The following is a 12,127-nucleotide window of genomic DNA, read 5'->3' as shown; positions in this document are numbered from 1 at the left end:
TCCTGGGTTTCCTTCCTTATGCCCCTAAATACTGTACAAGAGAACAGGGTTAATTCCATCCACTGTTCAAATGCTGTCCTCTGCAGAATATGGTAAGTGGTCATTTATCAGCATACATCAACACTAAACAGACAGACCAGAGAATACACATTTTAAACCACAAAAAGAATGTTAAGCAGAGGGAAAAGTGTGATGACTAGACGTGAAATTTAAGGAGGGGGAGCCCTGTGCTATCCTACTCATTACTGAAAGCTGTAAGGAAGAATCAATAAAGCCTTGTTTTGGATACTTGACAGCTGAACAGCTTTCAGTATTGCCCCTCTTTAGTCTCCTGCTAATATCCCAATACTCTGATTTAGATGGGAGAAATTTCCAGTGTTCTATGGGCCAGCCATTTTCCTTGACTCTCATCTAAACTTTGGATAATCCTGTGCCTGCTTTGGTCAGAAAATCATAGTCCACTGTGTCCTAAATCCCAAGTATTCATTTGCAAATTCAGAATTACAGGTATTTTGTGGATGAATTAGCAAAGTTTAAACTTGAAAATGCAGCCTTATGACCTCTGAAGAAAATTCAGCTGTGGTTTACCTAGAAATGGTTAGTCATAAATTGACAGTAAAACCATGTTAAATCGTCCTTAAATGCAAATCATTTGTTAAGTGAAGCTTGCATCTCTGAACAAGCCTTTTCCAAATGTTTTTTTGTTTGTTTCTTTTGTGAATTTTTTTATCTCTCCCAGTGCTTCTCTCTATATGAACAGTAAACTGCTGGCAGCATATCACGTGCTTATCTAGACAGGCATGATTGGGGCTGCATAAGGTGGCACACGAATGTGCATCTTCTGTGGATATGATTTATTTCATAGCCCATTTCAGTTCTCCAAAGTAATTTGTAAGCCATGCTGTTTTTATAACTAGGTGCTAGAAAAGAAGGGTTAAAAAACAGCTTGTTTAACCATTGTGTTCTAGCAGTTGGTCACATCTTACATGTTACTGGCTTTATGTCATATAAAATCCGTGTGCAATTCAGAAATACCTTATAATAATATGTGAGTAATTGCACATGATTTTAAAATGCAAGAGGGGAAAAATGTGAATGGGAAAAGGGGTATTTCTTTTGGCTCACTTATATGCACTTTATTGAGATTATTAAAATGTATTATACTTGCTTGAACTTACATGTATTGAGCTTTTTTGTTTTGAGTATCTCATGTTAATTAAAGGTATAGTAACTTCTTACTTAGATGTTATTCTGTTTTTTTTTTCTAAAAAGGTATGTTTTTAAGGAGGATTTTGATTTCATTTCTTGAAACAGTTGTTGCAGAAGGTTGTATAGCAGATGTCTCACAGAAAAAGATCTGAATACAAGGTTATTCAGTGGGATGGGAGAACATGCTATTGACTGTAAATTCAGCAGTGCAATATAATAATCTAATTAGTACTGCCCTTGAAGGATGGAAAATGGTATTATGTGTGACACTATACAGCAATTATTGTTGACCATTTTTGTGTTTTGGTTGTGCATTCATTTTTATTGTGTGTTATAGAGACTCAGTTATTCACAGTGTATCTTGTGTTTTAATCTATAGAAAGTTTGCAGATAAGGAGAGGGAGTTTTGCTTCATGTCATTTTAGTGATATTTGTGAATTATTTTTCTTGTAAAATAATTAAATATTATTTCTTGCTTTAAATATTTGTTTAGCTCAGGATTTTGTCCACCCTAATCTCAGACAGTCAAAATACAGTTTACAAATACTAAATATACCAAATATTTTACCTATTAGTCATAATGTATTGGATTATCAGTATCACGAATGCATCATATAATGATTGCATATATTGATATTATGTGAATCAGCAAATTAATGTATTTTGTAAATTAAATAATAGTATATCTAGCAACATAAGTACAAATAATGATTTAAATAATATTTACCTATAAATATGTGTATTTTTACTGTATTTTGGCGAGGGACTGTAAAAGAAGGAATTTTGGGGGTAGAGAAGAAGTATAGTGAAAGAGAACCTATTCAGGAGGGTAGGTATTTTAAAATTTGGGTTCTTACCTGGATTGGTATGTCATTATGGAATTGTGTGAATTAACATGACATTTCATATTTTAATTTAAAGTTGTGTTTAAGAACTGTTAATGTTTAGAAAGTGAAAAGGAAATGATGACACTACTAAGATTTTTCTTATGCCTGTTGAGATACAACAGGAACAAAGAATAATTGACTCCCTGTTCTTAGGAGGGTGAACAACTAATGACGATTTTGAGAGACGTGGTATGGCATTAGAGGGACGTGGCTACAGCATAAAAAAAAATGGGAGTGTGTAGGATCATTATCTGCTAAGGATAAGTGTTGAAGCCCAGTAATAGGCATGCCTGGCAAGCTGGTCAAAATGTTTGATAAAGTGCACCTGCTCAAGCTGTCTAGTTCATCTTTTCAGTGATAAGAGGTAGTTGTTTTTCATTTCAAATGTAGAAATAGGGGAAGCTGCAGATCAATACTGCAAACAAGTGTTTATTGTTTAGCGATTACCAGTCATCGGTGTGTGAATTTATATGGCAAAACATGCTTAAATTTGAAGGAAGTGGTAAGAAAACAAATGCTTAAATGAACCAAAATAGTGAATACAGATCCATCTTTTAGAATAAGATATGAATATTGCAAAAGGTTAAGTCTAAAGTTAGAAAAGCATCAGATTCATCCTGAAAAGTGGAAAAAAAATGGTTTCTCTGAGATCAGATATTTCACTGTCTCTCCTCAGAACACTGATCAATATGATGATCCTGTAAGTGAGACATTTTCAGTGACTGCAACACCGTTGTGGCACAGCACTGATGATGATAACAATCCCCCACTCAGGGCCTCTCAGTTGTGCTTCTGTACCTGTTTAATTCAGCAGCAGTCTCTGTTCATCTTGGATGCACAAAAAGTGGCGAGGATCAATCTGTGACCTCACCTGGCATTTCAGATTTTAATCTAGTTTTTTAAAGTCTAAATGTTTGCAAAAAGGTTGTGTCAGTTTTTTCCATCAAATGATGAATAATGTAGAATTTGAACATAAATGACGGGACAGCAACAGAGCATTGTCAGTTCTTCAGAACATTTGTGCACAAACAAGCCAGCATCACTTGAACTTGCTTATCACATTCAGATGGGTTTAGTTCAATCTTTATAATAGACTAGCTGCTGAAAAAAAGACTATAAATTGGTAAAATCACAGTCGACCGTAAGGTTGTAACTACAATTCCATTTTTCTTTATATTGCTTTACTCAAGTCTCAGCTTGATGTGCCAGCCACTTAGTGGCATCACTTGTTTGCTCCAGTGTTCGTAAATAAGTTCTTACACACATCTTTGCATCTTAGTCTAGATTTGACATCACTGATTCCGTCAGATCAAAGTAGGCTTTGACGCTGGCACCAGCTTCCAAGATTGCCTGTTGTCCAGCTGTGCAGCACTAACTCGTGCCTAAACATCAAGATCTGAATCTTTGACCTTAAACAGACTTGATGCAAGTTCATCTCAACCATCCCAGATCTTAAAGCTGGCTGGTGACAGTTTGTGCAAACTACTTCTTTAGTGCATCAGTCACAGTAGTTCTGCTTCCTATGAATCTGGCAGGTAGAAAACACTACCACAACTAAACCACAGTTTGTTTGTTGATAAGATATGAGAATGGTTTGTAATCTTCACCAGATTTAGCATGTGCTAAATTACAACCATTACAACTGGGAGGAGTGTGGAGATCTCAGCAGGGCCATCAACTTGGGATGGAACAGTTTTACCCCTGAAAGGGGTAAATGAAATTTATTTCATAGTGCTTCACCGGGATGGCACAGAGCCTTGCACATTGGATGATACTGTTCTGTACTTGAGCTGCAGTATAGATTCAGTATGTTGCCTGGACTTACCCACTTGAACAAAATGTTTGTTGGGGGTATCTAAACTTTATGACTTTATTTTCCTCTTTTTTAATGCTACAACCAGTAGTCCAGTTTTTCAGTGTTAGTGCTTGACATCATGTGTCTTTTGCATGTTAGCATCTTCGTTGTTTCTTCTGGGCATTTACAAGCCATCATCACTGGCCTCCTAAGGCTAACTGATAGTTGCACAAATGCTTTGCAGAGAAAAATTGTTAATGCCCTTCAGTGCTATGTTCTACTCTTATTCCTAGTAGTTGCCCTGCAGGATAGATACATATTCATGATATAGAAAATAGTGAAAGTACCAGACTTTGACACACCATTATACATTTTATTCAGGAGACAGTGTGGACAAGGAGGTGATAACAAGCTCAGGGCTGAGGCTAGGGAGTGCAGAGGATGTAGTCATTATGGGGAGCAAAGGCATAGGGACATGGGCACAGTGGAGCAAGAAACATGGCCTGTTTGGGGGAGCAATGCAAAAACAAAGACTAGGAACCCAGAGCTGTAGACATTGTTAATATCGTGTGAATGCTCTGATATTTAATGTAGAAAAGACTGTGTATTAGTTCTCTCAACTGCTTATGTTTATGTGTCTATTCTTAAAATCTGTATGCTGCATTTCCCTTTACCTTAAATTCTTCTAGTGTGACACTTTATGCTAGAAAATGCCTGTTAACATCCTTTTGGGAAGAAAATGTGTAGTTTAATGCAGATCCTAAACCAGTTTCTGTAATACTAGTGCTTAGGGAAGTTACCGTACTTTTACTTGGTATGTATTTGTAGTATCTTTGCCTTTTTATTTCCAAATCAGTGAATTCCCTGTAATCTTGTATTCAGAAAGATTGCCAGGTAACATTTTATCTGAGATGATTCTAAATAATTGACAGTTTCTATGAAGGATAATTGAAAACAAGAAAGGAATACTAATTTTTGATCTATTATTATTATTATTATCTTAACCCGTCAGGAAAATTAGGGGGATTTGCACAAGAAAACAACACTATAGATTCTGGAGAACTTGATATAGGCCGAAGAGCGATACAAGAAGTTCCCCCTGGAATTTTTTGGAGATCACAACTCTTCATTGATCAGCCACAATTTCTAAAATTCAATATATCCCTTCAGAAAGATGCATTGATTGGAGTATATGGCCGAAAAGGCTTACCACCTTCACACACTCAGGTGAGAACTGCTTGCATTAAAAGGAGGACATATTATTGAAAACTGTGAGCATGTGTCTGCTGTATATTTTTTCTTTCTCAGGATTATATCTTTTTCCATTTTGCTGATTTTTATTTTACTTTTTATACTTTATTGATGTCCAAAACATTTATAATGCTGTAAGTTATGGGATCTAAAATAGGGAAGGTATTCTTATTTCTGAACTGTTCTGAATATTGAGCAATGTAGATACTTTAGATACAAAGTTGGTTCATGCAGAATTTATAGGTACTTTTTTAGTTCTGTGGTATATAGACATATCTTTAAAAACCTAAGCAAAATAATACAGCATCTTATGGGCACACATGTGGTCAAGAGTGCCTGTCAAAGACCACATTACTCAAGTTTCCAAGCGAGAAGATAACAGTTTTTTAAGGAAGTTTCAGTTTGTCCTACAAGCAAATGCTACAGTAGTTACACTAAATAAATACATAAAAGAAACAATAAGCAATATGTGACTACAAAGATACAGTGAACTGGTGTTGTAAAAGTGTCAGTCATCTGGTGTCTTAATACTTTGTTCTTAAGTGTTCCAGTGGATTTATTCTGCTCCACCCCTCAAAAGGTTTGTAATAACACCTTTTATTGTATATGGTCATGCTTTTGCCTAGTAACAAAGAAACACTTTTAATCCATAGTTATAGAAAAGTTAAAGTATAAAAGAATGAATAGTCTTCTGGATCAACAGGAAAAAGGGAGAATCATTCTTTTTAGAATCAATTGTATTCAGATTTTATTTTTAAGATCCTCCAAGTTTACATTTCTTTCAGCTCAATATTAGTCCAAGTGCTGGCTCAGAAACATTTTTTCACCTGAAATGGGAGTTGAGCTCATGCTCTTGTGCCCCATTTAGAGAATTATGCAATGTCTTAGTGATTTTTTTTATTTTTTTTTTAAAGTGTATGGATTTGCCCTGGACACAACTCTAAGTATACCAGCCTAATGGTATCGTTGGAATGAAGCTTGACTGATTATGCCAGATAGGCAGTTACAACAGCAAATCCATAATTGCAAAATTCAAGTAATTTTATTTTAAACCTGCATCTTTTTTTAATTTGGTTTGCATGCCACTGCACTATTTAAATTTATTTTGATTTTTCTTCAGGCATAACTTTTAAAAGACCTAGGACATAGAAATATCACCTATTTAGTCACAAACCACAGAGGAAAAATTAGGGTCAGAAAATGAGTTTCATGCAGCTAAAATCACAAAATGTTACATTAGCTTTATTTTTTAGTTTAGTTTCCATCTGCTGAACTCAGAAAATGCACTTACGTTTATTTAAAAATTTGATCCTCATAAAAATGATTAAATGGATTTTCTTCAGACCTTCACATATGAACACCCACCCTCAGGCTGACAACAAGCTCGAGAAATTCTAGCTCAAAGAAGACTGATTCAGAAAGTTATCAGCCATTGGAAATAGGGGTTTGGAATACAAATGCCATCTCAATGATAACAATAACAGGAGCTAGGGGAATACATGTGTGGCAAGAATGAATAAAAATGAAGAAGCTGATCTGGACTGTGCACTTGTATGAGAAGTTGTGCAAGTTGATATGGGTATGAAAATTGATCATTACTTGATTCCTTATCCTGGCAAAAGATTGAAATAGGGGTATCCTTTATCCAAAAACTCGGGAAAAGGAGATAGCTAAATCTGTTGCCCATCATCTGTGTTACACAGACTCCTTTCCATTTAGATTCCCACTGCCCAAGTACTTACTTGTGTTTAAGTATGATACAACAGAAAGAATCATATGTGAATCCTGCTATTACATCTTCTGTAGTGTCTGTGACATTTTTGATATATTGTTCCTAGGATATAGGTCAAGCTCTCTTGTCCTATTTCTGCCTGGCATATAATTATTTCAAACCATTTGGCTGACGCTTGATACCTTAAAAAATTAGGCATGCTTACATATCAGCCCTAGTGAACTTCTAGGGCTGCTGAAGATTCCCAAGGGTATGGGGTTATCAGAATGTTTATATGGCCTTGAACCCAGTGCTGTCTGGTTTAGGTGCCCAAGATAAAGGATATACGTAATCTCCTAAAAATGCAGTTCCAGTGAGTGGCTGGGAGGTTTTTTGGGAGTGTGCTCCTGCACATGAGGGAAGAAAATGGAGAAAAGTATTTCTCAACAGTTTAGGCCTTTCTGCAACAAAGTCTTAATCAAAGGTGTTCTCGTTTTATACTGGTAAATACATGTTTTACCAGAGTAGTTTATATAAACAAAATAAGACATTTAGGCAAAAGGACTTCTAATGAAGTAGAACATTGAGAGGTTTGCAAGCATAGATCTGTCTATTGTTTTCTTATTTCCCCTAACCTTTATGGCTTGTACTAAAAAAATTTCTTAACTGCAAGCCAGGCATAGTTGGCCATGGCAGACTAACAGCTAATTCTGGGCTTCACTGCATCCTTCCATTGGACAAGGCAGCTTACTCATATAACTTCAAGTGTCATAGGAGCATAGTAGAAAAACACATGAATGTCCACTGATGTCTGATCAAGGGCCCATCTAGCCCAGCATTCTCTCTGTGATGGTGGCCATTAGCAGATACGTGGAGATAAATGTAGCAACAGACAGATTTGTAGTTACTCTTCCTGTAATATGCCTCTGGCCTCCAGAATTTAAGGCTGAAGAACTTCCTGAGTCAAAGGTACTGTCTTTGTATTTTACAGCCTTAATAAATTCCTTTTTCAGTGAATTTGAGTAGTCTTCTCTAAACCTATGGAAGCTTTTAGCATCTGTGACATCTGCAGCAAGGAGTTTCACAGCTTAACTACACATCTCGCACTATACTCAGTGTGTTTTGAGGCAGCTTCTTGTTAGCTTTAGTTTGACACCCTGCTGGTAGTGTTTTGGAAGAAGCAATGGAGAGCTTCTCCCTGATTTCTTCTCCATACCACCCTTAATTTATAGCTCTCTAGTGTCCTAAATGAGCTGTATTTTTTCCAGTCTGTTTCATCATTCTTTTTACGAAAGCTGCTGCAATCCTTTGATCATCCTTGTCCTTTCCTGAATGTTTTACTACAGCCTTTTCAAGATGGGGAGACCAGAACAGCACAGAATATAGCAGATGTTTAACTAGGATGGTTTCATACAATGCCTTAATGATGTCTGCTTTTTTTTTTTTTTAATTGTAAAACTGATATTTCCATAGATCTGTCTGCCATAGCTCCGAGATCTCATCCCAGAATGATAAAAGTTGGCTCAGAGCCCATCTCTGGATGTGTAAAGCTAGTGTTGTTTCATGAGGACTTTGAAAAGTAGGATCTCACCCATATATATCACTTCATGTCTGTATCTCTTGAATGCTATCTGCCCTTATCTCCTAGTCAGAGCGTGACAAGTGCTAATAACAAAATTTATGCAAATGAGCAACTGCTGCCTGTTTCTCAAACTTCAGTTTGAATTTTCAGATCTTATGTTAAATAATAGGGAACTGATTACTGCCTGCACTCTACCAGCATTCGTAAAGTTTCCTTATCAGCTGTCTCCCCCTTTGTTCATGTGCCTATGATACCCTACATGTGTAACCACACACCACCAACTTCTTTAGCTCCCTCCTTACAGCTTCAGTGTTTCTATGGATCTCTGCCTTCTCCCCATGCCACCTTTGGCTATAATAGAAAACATGCATGTTGCATTTACCACCTTGTTCTCCACTTCTCTGCCGGACCCTCTGCCTGCTTATCCACCTCTTTTTTGTATACATTTAAAACCAAACAGTGAGTAAGAGGAAACTGGAGTCTTATCTTTCCATAGCTGTACAACCTGTGGTGCCAATTATCCTGCCACTGTAGTGAACATAATAGAAGTATGATAGAAATTAGTTTAGGAGAGATCTCAAGAAGTCTTTTACTTTACACCTTGTCTTGAAACAAGATTGACTGTATCTAAACCATTTCTATTAGTTGCTTAGCATTTCATTGTAAAATAACAACAGAATGCAGAAATTTAACTCTCCTGTCCCATCATCCAAAATAATAGGCATACAGCATGTAGGAAATTATTTGAAATATTGTAATCAGGACAGAATTTTTGCTTGTGTTTAGGCACCAAAATCATTCTCAAGCACAGCCACTATGTGTGTGTCACAGACCAATGCGAGATGCATAGTTCTCTCTTTCTGGGGAATCATAAATAAATCAACCAGAAATAATTGACAGTGGCTGTCCATTCAAAACCCAGTCAATGCAAGCCTGAAAGTCTTTGTGACACCTTCTAAAAATGTCAGTTCCATTGCAGCCAGAGAATCAATATGTTTATTTAAAGAGACTTTTAAGAATAAAAAAAGGACTTTAGTTTAAAGTAAAAATGAATGGAGTGGTAGAACAAACCAGTATGTTTAGACTCAATATAAAAATAATTCATTTATCCTCACAGAAGGAAAATAAATTTGGTATGTTTTTTGCTTATGAAGATAATTTTTTTTCCAGTCTGTTTCTGTTATCGTGTCCTAAATATAAAAAAACCCTCAGCCTTTAAAAAGGTTAAGATCAATTATTGTTTTTTACTGGAGGACAGACTGAACAGTAAATTCCCCTCTGTATGGCTTTTAAAATGCAGTCTAAAATGGTGTTCTGATAACAGCATATGTCCTTATTACATTACAAATACAAAATCATTAATTGTACCATGCTCATCAGTATACTCTTTGTGGTTAATCAAGCAGTGTAATCACTTGTTCCTATAACAAAAATTGGTTTTCATCTGAAATTCTCCTTCTACAAAAAATTATCCTCTACAGTATACAAATTAGAAAGTTGCTCCTAATGCCCATAAATCACTTGTTAAACATTAGAACTCCCCGAATTTTCTCCTTTTTAAAATATTAGTGAAAAACACAACCAGAAAAAAAAGTGTTCTTGAGTGAGGCAGGAGGAAAAAAACAACTAAAACTGTTTTTCTCTCTCACACAAAATAAGATAAATATTTAATTCTCTGACAAATGAGAATGTTGAATGGTTCTGAATAATTGGTGCTTTCCCAAAACGCTTGCATTCATTTTCATGTCATGCAGCACGTACATTCAGAGTGACAGCATACCAGGGTACCAGCTTCTGCACATCCTAATCACGTTATGTTCTATTCTGTTGGTTCAGACATAGCTGGAAAAGTGTCTCAGGTGTTGATAGAGGCATATTAACTATACATTGCCTTCACATCCCAACCGGTAAGAAGATAATTCTGATTACTGGGGAGGAACTTTCTTACAATAGCAGTGAATTTTGGCCTTCAATTTCAAGAGTAGAACATAAGTACCTAAACCCTTGTTCCAGGACAAAGGCTATCATGTTTTCATTTTGTACTGGGAGCACTTCCTGAAGGTCACAACTCAGAGGGTAAAACCACTGATTCTCTGGTTCTGGTAACTGATGTTACCCTAGCTCAGGTGAATCAGCAGTTTCACATACTTTAATAAGCCCTGGATGTAATTCCATTTGAAAGAGATCTCAAAGGTGTGGGAGGATCAAAGGTTTACATGTTACAGTGCACTTCATACAATAAACATGTGTCAAAGAAGAGGTGAAACTCTGAACAGATTCGGCAGGAAAAGCAGAGACTCTACCACAAGCAAGAATGCTCTTTAATTTTCCTACCTGTTTAATTTTGCTATATACACATTGATATTTACATGATAAATGTGCAGAAGACCTCTTTCAAGCCATGAGAGCAGACTCCCAGGTAGCATAAATAAGTGCAGGTCAGGGAGCAGATTTAACCCTCCAGGTGTTATTCTAGCCCTAATAAGAATAGCATGCATGAAACCTTGTGTGGTGAGTTTGCTTGTTGTATCAGCTGAGATGCCGCTACATATTTGCAATCCCCACTGATCATAAAATCATAGAATCATTTAGGTTGGATGATGGCTGTTAACAATCTGATGGTTGTTAGCAAAACAGTATGTGCTGTCCATTGGCCTGAGGTACCATAGCTTTTGCCAGTTTTATCATTTTCAACAGTTGCAATGTTTGATGCTTTCCATCTCCTATTTTGGGCTTCTGTGATAGGAAGCTAAGCTCTTGCTCTCCTTCCTCTAGAACTCCAGAATGTCTGAAGGGGGGATTGAACAATTTAATCCTTCATCTGAAACTAAATGAAAAGCAAAGTAGGTTATTGGTGTTGTATATTATTGTAAACCTATATGCATATAACATACTTTGAAAGTTAGCTCTCACCTGTAATTCAGGTGGCAGTCATGACTGCAGATTCATTTTAACTGCTGTTTCTTCCCTCAGTATATGTAATAGGTTCACTGGCCACTAGTCACCAAAAAAGCTACTCTAATGTGTGAGGATTAGTTGCATTTTTGTTTGTAGTCTTAGCAAGGGGAAAAGAACTAAGCAAGGGTCGGTTTCAGCTCCTGCTTCCCTGCTCAGAAGGAGACTCTTGGCCAAAATACAGGCATTTTGTCAGGATGTTGCAGGGAAGCTGGCTGTGCCGTGGGTCATCCCATGACTTGTCAAGCTGCTGTCTCTTCCTCCCTGCAGTACGACTTTGTGGAGCTCCTGGATGGCAGCCGTCTGATTGCGAGGGAGCAACGCAACCTGCTGGAATCGGAGCGAGCAGGGCGGCAGGCAAGGTCTGTCAGTCTCCATGAGGCAGGTTTTATCCAGTATTTGGATTCTGGCATCTGGCACCTGGCCTTTTATAACGATGGGAAAAATGCGGAGCAGGTGTCTTTTAATACCATAATTATAGGTAAGCATAATCTTCAAAGCTCTTACCAAACACTAGGCTCTGGTTAGGTTTTTAGGAATACAAAGATAAGTTTTCATAGTTAAGTGATCTAACTTTCTTTCATAGGTTTTCCATTCTTAGTGTTTCTTCTGCTGCTCAGAACAAAATGCAAAATATCTGTTTTAATTACTTGTTCTAAGGTATAAGGAGTATGCCTTCTTGTAGAACAGTGCTTGAAAGGAAGACACTGTTTTGAAGTATTTGTGAAATGGCACGG

General features: G+C 36.8%; 1 protein-coding gene across 1 annotated transcript in view; it reads left to right on the top strand.

The window, feature by feature from the left end:
• The window catches only part of TENM3 (teneurin transmembrane protein 3), an 829,296-nt gene that overhangs the window by 733,621 nt on the left and 83,548 nt on the right, over positions 1-12,127 (top strand). The window contains 2 exon segments of the mRNA XM_026846573.1: positions 4,904-5,118; positions 11,661-11,871. Coding sequence (XP_026702374.1) covers positions 4,904-5,118; positions 11,661-11,871 — 426 coding nt within the window.

The sequence above is a fragment of the Athene cunicularia genome (genome assembly GCF_003259725.1).
Source record: "Athene cunicularia isolate RWA chromosome 4 unlocalized genomic scaffold, athCun1 chr4_part1, whole genome shotgun sequence".
Classification (NCBI taxonomy): Eukaryota; Metazoa; Chordata; class Aves; order Strigiformes; family Strigidae; genus Athene; species Athene cunicularia.
The sequence above is the reverse complement of the archived record's forward strand: the minus strand, read 5'-3'. Positions and strand labels throughout refer to the sequence as shown.